At 37.9% G+C, this 20,569-nt stretch overlaps 1 protein-coding gene across 4 annotated transcripts in view; it reads right to left on the reverse strand.

The window, feature by feature from the left end:
* The window catches only part of TRPC4 (transient receptor potential cation channel subfamily C member 4), a 203,984-nt gene that overhangs the window by 57,400 nt on the left and 126,015 nt on the right, over positions 1-20,569 (reverse strand). For all 4 annotated transcript variants that reach the window (XM_045978497.1, XM_045978498.1, XM_045978495.1 and 1 more), the window contains one exon: positions 449-785. In XM_045978497.1, coding sequence (XP_045834453.1) covers positions 449-785 — 337 coding nt within the window. The remainder of the gene's footprint in view (positions 1-448; positions 786-20,569) is intronic.

Consider the following 20,569-nt stretch of genomic DNA (forward strand, 5'->3'; position numbering starts at 1 on the left):
TAATGGATTGATCTTAAAGAATGGTTATAGTTACTTTATGTGTAGAATCACTAATTCTGCAGAGTGATTTATATTTGTCTTTTAGAAGGTGTATCTATTAAGAAAATTAGAACGATCAGTGATATATAGCCAATGAGATATGTTGAAAATCTTTAAAAGACAAGCATACAAACAAAAATACCTAGGAAATCATTCATGGACATGAAGTCACTGAAATCACAAATCCTAAAACCTACGGTTTACTTTTCATAGGCTGTGTCTGGGAGCAAGTCCCCCAAAACTTGCAAAGTATTTATTTAGTTTTGGGGATTAAGCTTTGGAGCTGCAATGACCAGAACCTGTTTTACGTATGCCTACGTCCAAAACCTGAATGACTATTCTTTTCTGGGCAAGGAAATTCCATGGCAGCAACACGTTTTTATTATATTTTCTATAGTAACACATTTACCCAGGACCCACGGTAATATCATCCACTCGACGATGGTTGGTGGTGGACCTTGCCTGTTCAAGTCTGACCTGTCGATGTGCTGAGAGGCAAGCAGCAGCAGGAACAAAAAAGTCAAATAGGACGCTGTATGGCAGATGAACTTGATAAATGGCTTTCTGATGAAGAGTCCCAGTGGGCTTTTAGGAGCTATAAGGTAGCACACAGAGAAGACAGGAAAAAGAAGTCCTATGATGAAACACGTCACCATCTTCACCGCCCAGTGCCGTCTCCTCCAGCCTGGGAACTCATCGTACCAGCGAGATGCAAGCAGTTGTTGACAATTGGGCTGAGCAACAAACTAAAGAGAAAGGAAAGGAAAAGGAAGAGTCAGTGTACATGCGGTGGCTTCAGTTCATATGTAAGACCACAGATTTATCTTTAAAGCCAGAAGTCCTGCTTTCAATAATTTTATATAGGGTGCTTGGCTGGCTCAGTTGGTGGAGCGCGTGACTCTTGATCTCGGGGTTGTGAGCTTGAGCCCCACATTGGGTGTAGAGATGACTTAAGAAAATAAATTTATAGAAAGTAACAATTTTATGATTAATCAAAAAGTCCTTTAAATCGTTCTGTGAATAAAGCCCATTTATTTAACATTTCCCCCCCAAGACATAGTGCTATGTGCTTAGCTAGGTGTGGCAGAAATCACGGTTGTACTTGAGTAAGTAAAAACAGAGCTGGAGAACACGAATATTCATAGGACACACTGATAAGTGAGCAAAGTTATGTACAAAGGCACAAACATATACATATGTATATAAGAACTGTGATATATATATATATGGCATAAGAAAAGATGTTAATAGTGGTTATTTCTCAGCTTACTGGTTATTTTCTGGTAATGATATTATACTAAATTTTCATTTTTATATTTGGGTGTACTTTTAACATTTTCTATTATAAACACTTAGTACTTTTATCATCAGAAAAAGTAAATATACTTTCAATTGGGTTGAGGCAATAAGAAAAATATACACGAAAGGATATTAAAGATTACCAGAATGTAGATCATCATAGCTGAATTTGGTGAAAATAAAACAGATACTTTGCCTAAGTATAATCAATTACCATAAACCAAACATTTTACAAACACAACATCATTTTATCCTGACAACATGTTGGAGATATGGTATATTCCTTACTCTCTTTTAAGGATGAGGATAGAGGGTGTTACAAGAGGTCAGTAAATTTACTCAAGGTTATAGATCTAGTAAATGATAAAATATTAGACTAACTGCTCCAGGATTTTTTTTTTTCTGCACACTCCATTGGGACTGACAGCTAGGCATTATAAAAATTCAGAGGGAGTTACTTCTTCCAGACAGAATGGTCCAAGAATGCTTCCCAGTAGATGTAAGCTCTGAAGGGACAGATTTATATAAGCAGAGAAGATAGGGGAAGGCAATTAAAGGCAAGATACGGTGGGAAAGAGAGAACATACACTGCCAAGAAGTGTTTAAGGGATGCCCTATGGGCAGTCTGACTGCAGTAGAGGCTTTAGTTTCTTGTAGGGACTTGGGAAAACTCTCCTGGCATCATATTTCTTCTTCAGTCTTAGCCTGTATGAATTTCCTTTAGACAAGACTTTGCCCTAACTCTTTTCTGATAGTAAGCAAGCAAAAAATCATGGAGTTCACATAAAGAGCCTTGGTTATCACAAACTAAAAGTTGTTTGAGAGTGAAAACAGAGACAGGATGATTGACTGAAAGAGCAATTCAATAGTCCAGCTGTGCAAACATACGGACTGGACATGAAATGATTTTTCATGCAACCGTTTCTCATCACCTTGTCTCAGAAATCCTACTCATCAAAGGATATAGTGGGCAAAGAAATATGTAATAAATCAAGTCAAATTTATAATAATAGGTTAAATAAATATAGATAAAATAATACTGCATTTCTTTTTTTTTTTTTTCATTTTATTTATTTTTTCAGTGTAACAGTATTCATTCTCTTTGCACAACACCCAGTGCTCCATGCAAAACGTGCCCTCCCCATTACCCACCACCTATTCCCCCAACCTCCCACCCCTGACCCTTCAAAACCCTCAGGTTGCCCCAACCTCCCACCCCTGACCCTTCAAAATATACTGCATTTCTTTAAGACTTGGATGATGTGGGCTGTGTTTATTACTTGTAAGTAATTAGTAAAATCAAATTTTTTAATCCAAAGAACAGCTTTTCTTAACACCATCCTTGACTATTATTCTGGTCAAAGTCAGGTATTTGACATCAAAATAGAGTTCTTGCTGATATATCTGCAGAGTAATGGTGAAGAGTGATGTAAGTCATTAACAAGCTCTGTTCTTTTGAAAAGACCTGCCCTCCAGTACATATACACAATCCTTCCCATCAGCATTTTATAAACAAATCAGTCTATCATCTTCTTTCTAGTATTTCATATAAAACATTCTTCATACTATTAGAATTTAGCACAGGTGAAAGGCCTTAATAAAAGGGAGTTTAGCTTACAAAAAATACAAGAATTAACAAGCAGTTGCTATAATATCTATTAATACTCACAAACAGAAGAAACACTATGAGGGACTAAGTATGAACATATTTAAGACACACAGAAAAAGTAAAAGAAAGTATGTACTTTGTTTAACATGATCTGGGTGAATTCTAGGACTAACCACCTCTGCACTTCTTGGCTCAAATCTCATTACAATATGAAACACCCCAGTACAATTGAACAAATAACTTTATTAGGAGCATTTAAGGTTTGCTTGGATAAATATTTCTGTTGCCCAATACACACATGTAGACTGTGTTAAATTACCTAGAAGAAGCAAATTATTTAGTCCTGCTAGAACACCTGCCATTGCCAAGCACTAGGTGAACCTTAATTTTTACTAATGCTTTTTTCTTAAAAGTTTTTTTTTCTTTAATTATTGGAAAGTATACATCTTTGCTTAGTAAATGAAGAGCGTACTTGATTTTCTACTAAACACTGACACAGTGGGCTTATGTAGAGGTAGAGAATAGAGACAGGACTATAAGAAGAGCAGGAGTGAGTGTATATAATAGACAAGTTTCCCCAAATGTGGATATTATTTGACTACAAATCTGTTTAAATCATAGGATTGAAATAACCCGAGAGTATTCCTATAAGGAATACTATTCCTGTAAGGAATACTATTCCTATAAGGAACCCAAAGGAATAATGTAATAACCCAAAATGAATCACTGTAAATATCAATGCCCTCACAATGGTTTTATATCCTCTCTGTACTATCCCTGTTCACTACATGTCTATACCATCATCCCCCAAATTGTACATTATTAATTAGTAGATTTTTCATGAAAAAAATGGGTTTCATGTTCAATTAGTTACCAAAATAAGGATTAAAAGAATTAAACTTCTAGATTACAGGATTTTTTAATCTTTAATTGCTAAAGTGGATTAAAACCTTTCATTATCTCATGTGTCCCTTCTTCTTTCTGTTCTTTTTTTTCCCTTTCTTTTATGCTCACTGTGTACTTCGATTCTTCTTTGTCTTCTCCTTCCTGTCTTTCTTTCTCTTTCTTCCTGTACCCCCAAGCCCCTGCCAGTCTCTTGGTTTATTTGGATTATTTACAAGAACAACCAGTTTTACTCCATCTCCTTCTGAAGATCCCCTCAGACAGGGGCCATCCTATATCTGACACCTGCCACTAGGTCATTCCAAAAAAGCCCTCCCCAGATGGGCCATCATGTTGCCGGCAGGATGCTGGGAGCCCACAGCTCCTGCCTCCCCTGCATCATCTTTCTACTGCACATTGAGTCACAGGAACTACCCTTCCAGGACTGGGGAAAGTGGGGTATCTCTTCAGGCACACTGAGTTACAGCCTCCCTTCTCCCTACAGTTGTTGGCCAATTCTAGAACAACTCCTGCCATACCATTAAAATTCATATTAAAACATTAGGAACATTCAAATTCACATTTGTGCCATGCATTTATAAAAGACACTTAAAAAAAAAAGGAAAAACTTTCTATCCCTCCTTTCAGTAACCTTTAAGAAAGTTTCAAAAGCCTGATCTCATGATTATATATAGAATCATTAAATCATGGTATTTGAAATATTAAAAAACCATAAATGTTATTGAAATCTAATTTTTATAAATAAAGTGAGATCCAATATTAATGATTTTTAAAACAACTACTCAAAATACTAAAACACTCAACACCATAGAAGAAACAAAAACATGATGAAGAGAAAGGATAAAGCTACAAAGTAAAACAAACAAAAAAACCCAAAAACTGAAACCAGCAAAATAAGAAACCTTACTCCTACATGGAGAGGAATTAAATATTAACTGCATATGGACATTATCAACAGAAGAGAGTTCAAAAATTAATGGAGCCCTAGTAATTAAAATAACTACTGATCAGATTTACTTGGTAATTGTTCTTTCTTCATCTTTTCAGTTTTTAAATATATTTTCTAATTTAAAAATTGTATCCAAGAGTCAAACTGCAGCCATATTCTCTATAAGAGCAAAATCTAGATTCTGGGGACAACCAACCTGGCTACTTTATGCATCTTGACTAAGTCAGATAGTACAGGGTAGTCTCAATTGAGTTGAGTGTCCAGAGAGTTGAAACTTTTGAGTTGAATGTATTAGAGTGATTTACATACAGGCAATCTGTTTTCTTTACTTAAAAAGGACCACAGTTTCCTCTGGGTCTTACTGTTTATTTCTGAGCAATTAAAGAATAATCTATATCCTTTGGGGTTTCATTTCCTCTGCCCAGGAATGCTTTCCAACAGCTCGTTTTGTAAAGTTGATAGCAAGGTTTAAGGATGATTTGTAGGCTGAGGAGTTTAGGGAATTATTTTGTCCGTAGCCAGAAATGCTTTCTTCAACTTCAGTCCCTAATTTCCTTCATCGCTCCCAATGCCCTTTAACCACCTGGGCCTCTCCCTGTTTCTTAGAGATAGCTCTAGTTCTGTTCCTAATTAAAACAGTTCTGGTCTCCTGGAGCCCCACTATGCTGCATAACTGATCAGACGCTGCTACTTAATAACAAACCTCATTTTCACCTGGTCCTCCCCTAATTTACTTAAGCCAGTAGCATCATCTGTGAGTTGGACATTGGCTAGATAAGTGTGGAGAGGACCAAGATGTGGAAGAACTGGATAAGTCTGTCTTCTAGGAACTCAACATATGTTGGGGATTGATCATGTGACCAGTCTACAAGTTTTTCTAATTTTTTCCTATTGTTTATTTTTCGCTTTCCTCACTTAAGGTCAATCTTCTTATCGAGGTTATGAATAAGCAAATTTAGTTCAGTGAAGATGACTTTGCTGTCAGATGCATAGAAGTCACACATCTAGCACATAGTCTATAGTACAGATGAGTAAAACTTAATTCAGAGTACTATCTGATGTGTTGAAAAAGAGGCAGAGACTCTAGGAAGGATTGTGCCAACATGAAAAAGTCTGGGAAAACTGAAGACAGCAAGCAGAATTTGTAAGTTAAGTCTGAAATAATGGGTATAATTTGACAGGCCCAGTAGTAAATGAATGTATTTTAATTTAGACTTAGAGAATATCTTATTAAATACTTGAAGATGGAGACAGGTATGTTCAGGTGAGCTATCCCTTGTGCTAGCAGGTCATTATCAATGGTGAATATCCCAGTGATAGAGAATAAAGGGAAACTGTAGCCATATTTTGAGACATAGGTGAAAATATTTATTGAGGCAATGGTTGAGTCCAGGTCCTTGCTCTTGATGTGGCATCAGCTGGAAGCTCATCAGCCAGGCAAAATCTTAGGCGCCATTTTGGACCTGCGGAATAGGACTGACATCTGACAGTGTGATTTCAATGAATGTTAAAATTCGATAAACACTGGTTTAAGGAATTTGCTGTCCAATAAATTTCTATGCTCAAAGAGTAGTTTTAATTCAATGTAAACATGCATTTGAACACTTATAAATCCTAGGAGCAAGTCTGTGGTGAGGGAGTGGGGGTGCTTGGGTGTGTAGTGTGTGTACATGTGGGGGCTTTGTTTTAAGCTAAATTCAGCTGTGGATGGCATGAGAAGCTGGGTGAGGGGAACTAGCCACAGAGAGGAGGGTTCTCAAAATTGAGTAAGCAGCAGGATTACCTTGAGGCTTGTTAAAACCCATGTTTTAAAAGATTCCATAAGAACTTACTTTCAGAAGATGGTAATTATTATTTAAGCATAAGGTAATACCAATAAAGGAAGTAGTTGAGTAATCGAGTTTTTATTAGCCTCATGAAAAGATAAAAAATTAGTGAAGATTCAATCATATCTGAGAAGGCATTGTAATAAAAAAAAAAAGCTCAAAATTAGTCAGGAAGACTGATCGATAAACTTCAGAGCCTCTCCTCTGCGGACTGTACTGGCCAACAAACCCCTTGGCGCTATTAAGCTCAAAGAATCTCCTACCTAGTCATTAAATCACCTGATTACTCTCCTTGGACAGAAAGGTCAAATTCATATTTGCAGACTGGGATGCGAGGAATAGCTCAAATAGCACCACTGCTGATGTCTCCGTATCCAGAAGGGAAGATGACAACTGAACTCCATCTGAGAGTGATGGTGAAGCAGGGGCAGGATTTAACTTCTTACATCATTTCTGGGCCTAAATTCAAAATTGATTTGGCAACTGAGCTGGGATATGAGTGGGACGTAATGGGAAGTTGAAAATGCAGAGGCAAAGGGAATAAGGTGGGAAGTGATAAACCCAATGTTGAATACATTAAATTGTTGAACGTGGCAAATAAACAAAACCCAATTTAGGTAACAGGAAGGTAGAGTCAATAACTATTGTTCTCTGAAAATCACAAAGGGCAACAGTTGGTAGAAATTCCACATCCATTCATCAATACCCCTCTCTTCAGGATGTATATGAAAGATTGTTTTAAACTATTATGGCAGATGGATGAAAAACTGCCCATCATTTCTGTGTGGCTACCTAGAAGGTTTCCTACAAATGAGTAGAGATATGGAGGTAGAAAATTATACAGTTTTGAAGGAACCACCATTTGACCATTGAATCATGTAGGTGAATAATAAGAATGGTAGACGGAAAATGGAAGTAGATTTGGTCCTGATCCTGACCAGCCCTCAATGGGTTGGTTCCTTGGTCTCTGATGAACTACCATCTGTTTTTGCACTTAGGAGTGGCATGTTCACAAAGGGTGTTCCACTTTTCCTCACAGTCTCCTGGGAAGACTTTTCCAGAGGACCATCTTCCATTAGAATGAGAATCCAGAAAAGAAAAAGAAGAGACAGAATGGGAATGAATACCAGTTATCCCTATAAGTCGAAAGGATATAGTCACCCTTGTTTTCCCCTTCCTTTCCCTGTCTCCTTTCACATAGCATAGAGCACATATTTCTGAGAAAATTAAATTGTATAAGACCCTGCAAAATAGGGTGTCCTTATACCTTCTTTCCAGAAACAACAGTTGATATCACAGAACAGTCTCTCATCTATGCTGCCAATTTATACACATAGATGATATAAGCGAGGAGTTATATTTGTTTCAAATGTGTTAGATCCTATAAACAGACAAGTTTTTCACTCTAGTCTCAAGGTCAAGAATAAAGTCATTTCCTTTATACTCACTAATTTCTTTTCCTTGCCACTGAACTCCTTTCTGCCTCCCTGACAACGGCTCCTCAGACTGTCTTGGCTAACATATTTCCTGGGCTAAAAATAACACTCAGTTGTTAATTATCTGTTTATTGAGGTTGGAATGAATTTAACTAGTCTACGATGCAGAGAGGAAAGCTATGTGTTTTGGAAACAGCAGAGCCCACACATTAACTGACCGACCAGCACTTTCTGCTCCAGCGTGTAGGACAACAGAGGGGAAAACGGAACATAAACAGCATATAAAAGAGCCAGAGGAGAAAACAGTTTCACATGCCTCTGCCAGCCTTTGTCATCACTCTCTAGAGCAAAGAATAATAAAGATAAAGTGTCTCTTCAAAGGGAATCATTCCTTGGTGTCATTTTTCATTTTTTTCCCTCCCTCCTCTCATTGTCACCCATGCGTGTTTCTCTGCAAATTCCTTCTGTGCTTGCCTGCCTCCCCATCCCGTCTGCCCTATCGCTAACCTAGTCCTCAGTCTCTCAGTGATTATTAACTTATGGGCTTCCCTCTCTCTCTGTTTTAAAAGCAACCCAAGGGGCTCCTGGGTGGCTCAGTGGGTTAAGCCTCTGCCTTTTGCTCAGGTCGTGATCTCAGTGTCCTGGGATCCAGCCCTGCATAGGGCTCTCTGCTCAACAGGGAACCTGCTTCCCCCCCCCCCCCCCTGCCTACTTGTGATCTCTGTCTGTCAAATAAATAAATAAAATCTTAAAAAAAAATAAAAGCAACCCAAGTCATGTTCTTAAAAGTGAGAGATGCATCGTGTCTTCGCACTCATCATGTTTAGGATTTCCACTTGCTGGAAGTATCAGCGTTGCCTGTCCACACCCCGGTCTGCGCAGGCTTATGATAACTCCCTTAGTTAATGCGCAGCACAATCTGTATGGAAAGATCATGAAGCGTGTATGAAGATGACCTGGAAATAAGGAATAAGCTATTATGTATGAGGAAATAGGTTACTGAAATGTAGACCTGTAACCATCGGTAGGAATTCTTCAAAGGACCTCAACCTGTAACCCACAGGATATGAGGGCAAATGAGGATTTTACTGAGTTTTCTACCCCAAAGTACTACTATCCTTGTGAATATTGAAAGGTTTTGTCTGTAAACTAGATCTTCATATGATTACTAAAGCTCTATTAAAATATATTTGCTTACTGTATTAGTTCCCTAGGGCTACCATTACAAAGCACCATACACACCAGGGGGCTTAAAACAATAGCATTTATTATATCATGGTCTGGAAGTTTCAAATCCAAAATCAAGGTGTTGAGAAGCCTGTGCTCTCTCTAAGACTCAGGGTAGAATCTTTCCTTACCTCCCGGTAGTAGCTGGCAATCTTTTGTATTCCTTGCCTTGCAGCTGGATTTTTCCAATCTCTGTCTCTCTCCATCACATGATTGGGTGCTTCACTTCACATCCTCTACTCTGTTCTTAAAAGGACACCAGTCCTATTGGATTAAGGGTTTATCCTACTCCAATACGAACTTATCTTAACTAATTTAATCTGCTATAACTCTTTTTCCAAATATGATCAAATTCTGAGGTACTTGGGGTTAAGACCCTATCATATCTTTTGGGGGACATAATTTAATTTAGTCCCTCCAACTTTCCAATTACTCATTTTCTTTGTTTTAAGGTTTTATTTTATTTTATTTATTTGAGAGAGAGAGAGAGAGAGCATGAGAGGAGAGAGGTCAGAGGGAGAAGCAGACTCCCTACCGAGAGGGAGCCCTATGTGGGACTCAATCCTGGGACTCCTGGATCATGACCTGAGCTGAAGGCAGTTGCTTAACCAACTAAGCCACCCAGGTGCCCCCAATTACTCATTTTCTAAGAGTGACCTATCATATAGCTTTTGGTTCTATAGTTTATATAAAAATTGCTCTTTTTAAGTGCTCTAAATATATTTCAAATCCGTACGTACTATTAAAAACTGTCTTCCACTCAATGTTCAGTTTGCCTCCCTCTTCTGACTCTATTTTTCTATTTCCTTATTTTCTCACCAAAATTGATGATAAAGGACAATGAGTTAGGAGCAATAAAGGAGAATAAGCTATCAATAACATGAGGATGTGAGGGGAGTCAATATGTAGGCAGCCAGCTATTATCCATATGAGTTGTTTAAGATTGCCTATAAAGGGGCGCCTGGGTGACTCAGAGGGTTAAAGCCTCTGCCTTCGGCTCAGGTCATGATCTCAGGGTCCTAGGATGGAGCTCCGCATCGGTCTCTCTGCTCAGCAAGGAACCTGCTTCCCCCTCTCTCTCTGCCTGCCTCTCTGCCTGCTTGTGATCACTATCTGTTAAATAAATAAATAAAATCTTAAAAAAAAAAGATTGCCTATTAAAAAAAAAGTTCTGTATGTAAAACCATCTTCTATATCAGTGTACTACTATAATTAAATTTTCTTCCTAAGGGCTTTCTGGAGATGGGTGCATTTTAACTGGCCTAAGATGGTGCCTTGCTTAGGTAAGCAAAACACTAAGTATATACACCAGTGTTACCTAGTTGAGATAGGCTTTTACACAATGGAATGAAAATAAACCAAAAACCAAAAACCAGAATTTGGGTGGCTAAAAAAATTAGAAACACGAAATCCTGATCTGGATCAGTACTATACAACTAAGGAGCAACTCTAAGGATAAAGGGAGAAATATACAGATATACAGATGCTGGTGATCTGAGAGAAGGTATCTGAGATCAGGTATATAATAGAAATCTGCAGCATAAGACTATGTAGAATTTTGCCTGGTTTGATCATATTCTCTAAGGTTAAATTACCAGTAAAAATTTTTTTTTCTATCAGGAAATTATCCCTTGAAAGTCACAAAGATACACCTAGCTCAATGAATTTATAATGAACTATTTTGGGCTATCACATTGCTTATCCACCCACTTGCAAATACTGTGTAGTGACACAGCACTTACCTACATGAGACATGAATGCCTCTCCTCCCACTCAGGGCCCAAGTTAAGATCTAGGAAGTTCCTGGCATCAAAAACTATGTTGTTTAACTCCAGTTCTCTCTGACTATATGTAATTCAACTATCCAAGTAGAAATAACAAGAAAACAAACTACCTAAATTTAAAAAAAAAAGGGGGGGGCAAGATTTGAACAAACACCATCAAAAGATATAATGATGGCAAATATAGATGTGAAAGATGTTCAGCATCTTTTGTCATTAGGGAAATGCAATTAAAACCACAGTGAGATATCATTACACACCTATTAGAATGGCTAAAATAATAAAAGACTAACCATGATATAGGTTGGTAGGAACATGGAGAAACTGGAAATGTCATACGTTGCTCATCAAAATGTAATCACTTTAGAAAACAATTTGCAATTGAAATGAATAAATAAATGGAACCTACATTTACCATAGGATAAACTCCTTCCAGCTTCAGGCATTTATGCAAAAGAAAAGAAGGCATATGTCCATCCAAAGACTTACATACAAATATAGTAGTTTTGCTTGTAGTAGCCAAAACCAAACAATTCAAATTTCCATCAACTAGTGAAGATAAACAAAATGGGGCATGACCATACTATGGAAGGACATCCAGCAATGAAAAAGAAGGAACTATCGATGCGCACACACAGTTGAGTCTCAAAATAAGGATGCTGAATGAAAAGCTGGAGGGGGAAAAAGCTCATACGGTTTGATTCCATGTATAAAAACTCTAGAAAATGCAAGCTAATCTACGGTGACAGAAAGTTGATCAGCAGTTGCCTGAGAAGGGGAAAAAGTGTGTAGAGAAAAATGATAAAAGGGTTGGGCGCCTGGGTGGCTCAGTGGGTTAGGCCGCTGCCTTCGGCTCGGGTCGTGATCTCAGGGTCCTGGGATCGAGTCCCGCATTGGGCTCTCTGCTCAGCGGCAGGCCTGCTTCCCTCTCTCTCTCTCTGCCTGCCTCTCTGTCTGCTTGTGATCTCTCTCTGTCAAATAAATAAATAAAATCTTTAAAAAAAAAATGATAAAAGGGTAAAAGGCAACTTGTGGGGGTGACAGATAGGTTCCCTATTGTGATTGTGGTGATGTTTTCACAGGTGTACCCGTATTATAAAAACTTGTCAAAGTATTCACTTCAAGCATGTGCAGTTTATTGCCTGTTAATTTCACTTCAGACAAGTTGTCTAAAAATGTCTGTCCCTATTTTGCTGGTGCCACAAGCACATTCAGAATGACCCACCTCCCCTCTGTGACCAGTACTATCAAGCCGGCTTCTTTTGTATTCAAAAGAATACAATTCTTTTCACTTCAATACCACTTCAGTACCACTCCTTAGTTCTGATGATGAGATATCGTAACATCAGATGCCATTATTTCAGACATAAACTAGGAAAATTAGTCAATTTTCTCCCCACAGCTATTTGACTCTGAGTTCTCCTCACCTATGCACCACACTGCTGAGAGGATCCTCACAAATTTGACTGGGTCTCCTTCTCCTTTATAAGCCTGTGCACTTCTTTCACAGACTCCAGGAAACAGCCCTAGATTTATAAAGCCTGAAAGGCCCTTAGCTCCTTTATCACGACCCCTCTCTCCTTTTCTCCACCCCTTGCCCTCAGCTTGCATAGTTCTGCTTCTGACATACATACAGACAGACAGACAGACATATGCGCTCTGACCATGTCTGGATCTTTCCAATTACTGCAGGCTTGCAGATGCTGATACTTTGTCTGGAATTATGCAACCCTCATTTCCTCGTAGTGAATCCCTGCAGGTCTTCCAACCCAGCCTCTAAGTCTCCTGGTCGTTCCTACCAGTGACTGTTCTTTTTTTCATCCCGTACTGATATTGTACCTTCAATCTACATTTACAGTTGTACTTACACCCCTCATCTCCTGCATTTTAATTATGGCTTGTAGTGAGCTATATGAGAAGGGTCTGTCATGTTTCCTCACATGATCCCTTGCACCAGGACCCGGCTATGATAGACCAATGAATGTTTACTCAATGAATTAAATGCTGAACATAGTTCAAGGCTTATGAGTCCATTTAATCAGGCACTGACCACTCATGGAAGTTCCAAAGAAAGGCCTGGACTAAGTCCTCAACCTCAACCTTAAAGGAGAAGGATGTTTTATACTCTTGTGTTTATTTCCAAGAATAACAACATTAGCAGCTTCTCCTTCTTCTTAATGTAACGTGAACTAGTTCAGAGCTTCTTAGGGGATCCACTGTGTTGACTGATTGTAGGGTGAGAAGTTTGCTTCAGTCCAGAGTAGATATCAATGCTTAGGAGCTACTGAAAATCAGATTTCTCTTGGAAAATACCTCTTAACAAGGATCCCAGAGGCAGAGTATTTCAAATAACTGGCAAGAAAATTTATTTCAGAGAAATGTGACTCAATTCCATGAGAATCAATGAAAGAGGGACAAGGTCTGAAGGTGGCAAACATGGTTTTCAGTACTCTTCAGTGCTCTTGACACTCCTTTAAAGGAGGCTAATAATGGTATTTTTTCCTACCTTGCTCTTTTGAGTAAGCAGAGATATGCATATCTCATGAAGAATGTTAAAAACAAGATAAACCAATCTCAAAAAAATTGTTTCCTTGAATATAAAACTATTGATGATGTACAAACATTGGGAAGAAAATACCAATTTTGGATTCTTGTGCAAGAAAACATTAAAGTTGAAAATGCATTCAATGGATTATGAATCTTTTCCACGTCACTTTTAGTTTCTATATAGCAGATAGGTAGTGTTCACTATTCGTAAAAAACTGAAACACATTAAAAGTGGTTTCAAAGTTTTGTTCTTGTCCGAAGTTAAGTACATGTATTGGACAACATATATTGATAGGTTGAATCAAATTGTATTTTGAATTCTCAATTGTATCACTCAGTTCCAAAAGATAAATATATCCCCAAATTCCATTTCATCATTTTATAAGCTTCTGTAACTCAGTCTGTACATAGGGATTGTCTCTAAAGGATTTTCAGTACTAACCTTTTTTTAACTATATTCTATGCTGTACATTGTATCCACGTGTCTTATTTCTTTTATAACTGGAAGTTTGTGCCTTTTAATCCCCTTCTTCTATGTCGCCCATCCCCCCAACTCCTTCCCTCTGGCAACCACCAGATTGTTCTCTGTATTTATAAGTCTGTTTCTGTTTTATTTTGTTTATTCATTTGTTTTGTTTTTTTAGATTCCACATATAACTGAAATCATATGGTATTTGTCTTTCTTTGTCTGACATTTCTCAAGTAGTAATCGTTAAATATCACAAGATGTGAACATAGTGTTTAGGAGTTGGTTATGCATATATTATCTGATTATAAAATCCAAGGAAAATTCTATAATAAGTTTAACATGTAGAAAGAGTTCAGTATCTATTAAGTTTCCTACGTAAGCACCAGTATCCATTCCAACCTCCCCTCAAGCAAGACAGTATGATTCAAGCAGTCCTATGACAGTAATCCAATGACTTTCAGTGCTCCTGCTCCCCTGGGATGTCCAAAATTGAGTATCTACTTTTCCAGGAGCAGAACCAGACTGTCCTATAGATGCTTGCATTAAACCAGGAATGGCTGATTATGAGATGAAAAGAACACACAAAATTAAAGCTAATTGGATTCACCTTTAATCTTTCATTTGCATTTAAGAAATGATTAAAGAGGGGCACCTGGGTGGCTCAGTAGATTAAGCCTCTGCCTTCGGCTCAGGTCATGATCTCAGGGTCCTGAGATCAAGCCTCACATCAGGCTCTCTGCTCAGCCTGAAGCCTGCTTCCCCCTCCCTCTCTGCCTGTCTCTCGGCCTACTTGTGATCTCTCTCTGTGTCAAATAAATAAATAAAATCTTAAAAAAAAAAAAAAAAGAAATGATGAAAGATAGTGATTGACAGAGATTTAGATCCCACAGCTGAAAGAACTGTGCCTTTCCACCCAGGGTTCTGTCTCTGGTCCGAGTCTCAGGGAGGAGGAAGGGCAAGCCATCAACATGTCTTTCACCTTCCCAGTGCCTTCTCTGTCCTAAAATAGGTATGGGATTTCTTAGCTCAGACAGACCAAGGGGCTTCCACACTTGATAGTAAATAGAGTTAAATCTTAGCAATAACAAAGATAATGATAATCACGTATAATGCCTCTTTATTTTTGGTACCTAGACTTTCAGTAAAAGTAAATGAAAGCTATAAGGAGGTTTGCAAATGCTCAAGAATTTCTTGCTAAATTCTTCTCTAGTGGTGGAAAGTCCATTTGATAACAAGCAGAACCTATCTGTTTCATATCATCTAGACATATTTTTTCCATGTGAGTAACTATTTAACCATCTCCAAACATTTATAATGCAATTTTGGTGCATCATACATATAAGAAATGTAGTAAAAATATTTACTTATATTTCCGTCACAGTAATTTTACTCTACCTAAAACATTGTTGAAAGCTGAAGACAGTTTGAACTTTTTTTCCTTTTACTCAATTCAGTTAAGAGGAAGGTACATTTTCTGGATGCTTCCTTAGGGTGCCTCATTACCAAATCCCAGGGGAATTCAAAAGTCACAACAGGAGTTCAAATAGGAATATTTTCATATCTAGTCCCAGAGTTTAAGAACAGTAAGATTATTTAAAACATATAATACTTAAAGGTCCTAATTTTTAGGACATCATTTAGTTGAAATAGGCAAGCTGAAAGTCCAAAGAGTGGCAAAGAAACTTCTTTTTTCTTTCTCCTTGTAAATAAATGGCATCCAAGCGATATCCACCTTCTGGGCATGGTGAAGATGGGATTCTCACTTAGCAAAGGGCTAGAGAAGCCTTTATGACATAATTTCTTGAAGTTGATGTATGCTCAGTATTTCATTTTTACTGCAATGGCCTTTTGTTTTGTCTGCACAAGTTACAAGTCTGCACAGATGAAGCAAATGTCTTTCTCCAACTGGAACGAAGTTCAAGAGAAAATTTTCCACCCTGGTGTTACAGGATTTCTTTTCCTTTAACACCTGGGGTTTTTGGTCCCTGGGCTTTGAAGAAGAGCTAGACCAGAGGAAGAGGCAGACCAGACAAACAGCAAAGCAGAGTTTATTGACCAACAGTAAAGTGTATTGAGCAATAGTACAAAGCTTCCAAAGAGGGAGAGGACCCAAGAGGGTTGCCACTGAGTTTCTGAGTGTAGGGTCTGTGATGGGCTTGTTGGCTCTTTTAATCCGATTAACCCTCCATAAGCCTGTCATCCAATCAGATTTTTGTCATCTCTCAAGTGGGAAAGGATGGAGGGCTCCTTCCAGGGTGGTGGTATAAAATCCCTTTAAGGGTGGTTCCCTCATAGGGTGGGGGAGGATACCCCCTCATCCCTGCCTGCCTTCCAGCTATGCTTCATTACTGGGATATTATGGAGGCAGGAAATACTGGGCAGAAAAACACTGGGAGGGGTGCCTGGGTGGCTTAGTCGTTAAGTCTGCTTTCGGCTCAGGTCATGATCCCAGGGTTGTGGGATCAGCCCCTTATCAGGCTCCCTGCTCAGCGGGAAGCCTTCTTCTCCCTCTCCCACCTCTGGTTCTTGTGTTCCCTCTCTCACTGTGTCTCTCTTTATCAAATGAATAAATAAAATCTTAAAACAAACAAACAAACAAAACCCCTGGGAGTCTCTTTTGAGGTAGTTTTTCACAGTGTCACTACAGTATTGACCTCAGAAGGGACCTAAGTTTGTAAAGTTGAGAATACGATTTGGGTTGAACATCCTGGAACATTCTTTCATTATCTAAAGGGTGATACACTTTACAGTACTAAATGTCAGCATCCAGATGCTGCCCGATATCCAGATTTGAAGGAAATCCAAAGCGTCATAAGCCATCAGTTGTATTACACAGGAAAGATGTTAATAAGTACAAAGTACAGATCATCTCGTCCTTGTGAGGGGTATGGAATTAATGTTTAAGAACATTACTGATAATCAGTCATCACTGTGAAATTACTAGTTAAGGGAGGAAAGCCAAATTTGTATGTGAAGCAACTAGTGAATGAGAAATTCTATCTTCTTCCATCATGCACTTTTCTTCCCTTCATGCAGACATTCTAAGCTCCATAATCCTCTGTCCCAAACATGCCACCTCCTCATTCAGCCACTCGGACAACCATGCCATCTTCTCCTACTCCGGCCAGCTTTCATTCCGAGAAAGCCTTCCAGAAACACACTTCACAGAGGTGGGCTTTCTCTGGATATACATATACCAGCATCAATTATAATGAACAATATCACAGCTAATTCCTTATTGACATATTTACTTCTGTACACCCTCTTACCTACTTGACATTATTTATCTCTGCAGCTAATGTGTTGCAGGGTTTCTGGTACAAAGAAGATTCTTGAGAAATACTTTTAGAATGAAGAGTAAATATATAAATAGCCACAGTGGAAAGACAAAATTTATCTACTGCTTTCAAAACCATGCCTTCGTTATTTTACAGCTTTAATACTGCTATTTAGCATGGAGGAAGAAGCTGAATCTAAACATATAGCTGAGGGCTAAAAAAGAAGACCAAACAATTAGTTATGCTTGTAAAAAAAATCAAAGATACACAGCACACTATATGACTGGCTTTATTACTTGTCTTATGAATTTGGAGAAAATTATTTTCTCAATAAATAAACTTGATGTTGATATAGGAAAAAGGAACTATTTAATTTTGTTTCAATTTAAATTACTAATTTCTGACTTTGGCTGGATTCTTACACTTCTACTCTCCCAACTTAGGTAAACGGTGAGATAAAACACTGAGCCCCAGCTTATGTATAAGATTTGTAGTGTCAACAACATGTTGACGGTAAAACTGTGTTTTAACAGACAATCCACGAAGAATAAAATAAATTTAAAAATTCACATAACTTTTTTTGGGGGAGTGCTACTTAGTTTAGTTTTAGAAGGAGCTGCTTATGTATGCTTTTCAGACTTTGAGAGGGTAAGTTACTACTCCCACCCCCAAGAAAAAGTAGCTCATACAATTTTCTCATTCCTATTTTTCAACTACGGTAGAATTAATTTTATAGTTTTGGTATGGAAATTATTTGTTTTCACATCAAAGAGAAGGACACACTTAGAAATTTAAATATCAGATGATTGGATCCTAGCTTAATATACTACTAACTGTATGTATTCTACTTACCAATCCTGTTACTTATCCCTTCTCCTGTTAGAAAAAACTCAGCGGGTGACCAAACTTCTTTACCATCTTGAATCCCTCTTATCTCTAAGGTACAAAAACTGTGTGACTGAAGGTATCTGGCCATGGATTTTATTAATTATAAATTTTCAATCAATAAGGAAACTATCTTTTTCAACTCAGACGGCGATACCCAACTATCAAAGACTGGGGGGATTAGAAACAACACATATTTAGGGGCGCCTGGGTGGCTCAGTGGATTAAGCCGCTGCCTTCGGCTCCGGTCATGATCTCAGGGTCCTGGGATCGAGCCCCGCATTGGGCTCTCTGCTCAGCGGGGAGCCTGCTTCCCCCTCTCTCTCTGCCTGCCTCTCTGCCTACTTGTGATTTCTCTCTCTGTCAAATAAATAGATAAAATCTTAAAAAAAAAAAAAAGAAACAGCACATATTTATTGTTCATAATTCTGGAGGCTGAGAAACCACTTCTGGGTTCACAGTCTTTTGACTCTAAGCTAGGTAGAGGGGAGAGCGATCTCTCTGGGACCTCTTTCATCAGAGCACTAATCCCATTCATGACACCCTTAACCTAATCACCTCCCAAAGACTTCACCTCCAAATGTCATCACTTTGGGGATTAGGTTTCAACTTATGAATTGAAGGGGTAGAGTAGAGCACAAAGGTTAGGCCATGGCACCTGCAAAGTAAATGAAGACAAAGAATTTTTTTTTTTTTTTAAGACAAAGAACTTTTGAAGAGAAAGATAGACTGTGACTTTATCAAGGTAAAGTACTAAGAATTAATTTCCTGGGTCTCTATAGTAGCTATAAAATATGCAATTAGCTATTCTTTCTTAGGCCAGGAAATGTTGGTTTTATACCCTAAAATGAGATTTGATTTAAAAATCCTCTTCACAGAATAACCACAAATGAAATCTATTGTGAATATATGAATTCTCAAGTTAACATCACAGTGAATCCATTTAGATAAAATAGCACTAAACATCTTTCGTTTTAATAGTAACAGTCTATTCTTGCTGTCCATTCTATAAATCTACTTTTGTTTATGTTGTGAAAGCTGACAAATAAAGATTATGTACACAAATTATTTTAAAATATTTTAAAAAGATGTATGTATTTATTTTTTTTTTTAAAGATTTTTTATTTATTTATTTGACAGAGAGAGATCACAAGTAGGCAGAGAGGCAGGCAGAGAGAGTGAGAGGGTAGCAGGCTCCCTTCAGAGCAGAGAGCCGGACGCGGGAGTGGGGGAGGGAGAGAATCCTCAAGCAGACTCCCAACAGAGCACAGACTCCCTACGCAGAGCTCCAGCCCAGGACCATGACCTGAGATAAAGCCAAGAGTCAGATGTTCAACAAACTGAGCCATCCAGGCACCCCTAGTTTAGTATCCTTTTAAATGAATGGTCAGAGTGATAGTTATTTCAAACAGAAGAACTTCTTTGCAGCATATTCTATGGGCTTATCATGTAAGCAACAGTACTTTGAAAATGTCAGGAGTGATAAAATTGTTGCTGTGACAACCTAACTGTAACTCTATTCAAATTTGAAGTAACTGATTCATTAGTCATAGAATAAACAGATCTCTGGTTCTAGCTTAAAAATTCCTAAGTTCTATACATGTAAGTCCCCCCCCCACACCAGGCTTAATTAAGTTCCTAAAATTAATGGATCACCCAAACGTTGACAAATTCAAAGTCCACGTTGATTATTTTCCTACCACTCAAGATATGAGTCTCACTGTAGGATGTAACAAACATATTTAAGAAAGAAGTCGGTAGTTTCTGAAGATGTTTAAATTTGAGTAACTTTCTGTACTTATTTGCATATGTTTCACGTTAAATGCTCGGCTTGGCTGGTTTACCTTGCCCAGTGAGTACAGACATCAATTTTTCTCAGTGTAATGTAGTATGGCCCTAAGAAATATAGTGGAAAAATATGTGTAATTTTAATTTTCTAATAAACACATTTTTAAAAAAAGAAAAAAGAAACAGGTGAAATTAATTTCAATAAAAGATTTTAATTTAATCCAATGTATCTAAAATTGTATTTTGAAATATAAGCAACACAAAATTTATTAATAAGATATTTTCCTTCTTTTGTTTTGCACCAAGACTTTTAAAAATCTGGTGTGCATCTGACACCTCGAACATACCTGAAATTTTAAAAGAAATCTCTCAGAGGATCACTGAGTACTGACGGCAGAGAACATTAATTTTGCTGTTTCAGTGACCATTAATAAAAGGTTTATTCTAGAGGAGATTGACTGTAATTTCCCTGGTTGCTCTTTTCTCCACAGGGTGACAAGCAGGCAGTCACATATATTTAATGATTCCTGAAC

Source organism: Meles meles, chromosome 14 (genome assembly GCF_922984935.1).
Source record: "Meles meles chromosome 14, mMelMel3.1 paternal haplotype, whole genome shotgun sequence".
NCBI lineage: Eukaryota > Metazoa > Chordata > Mammalia > Carnivora > Mustelidae > Meles > Meles meles.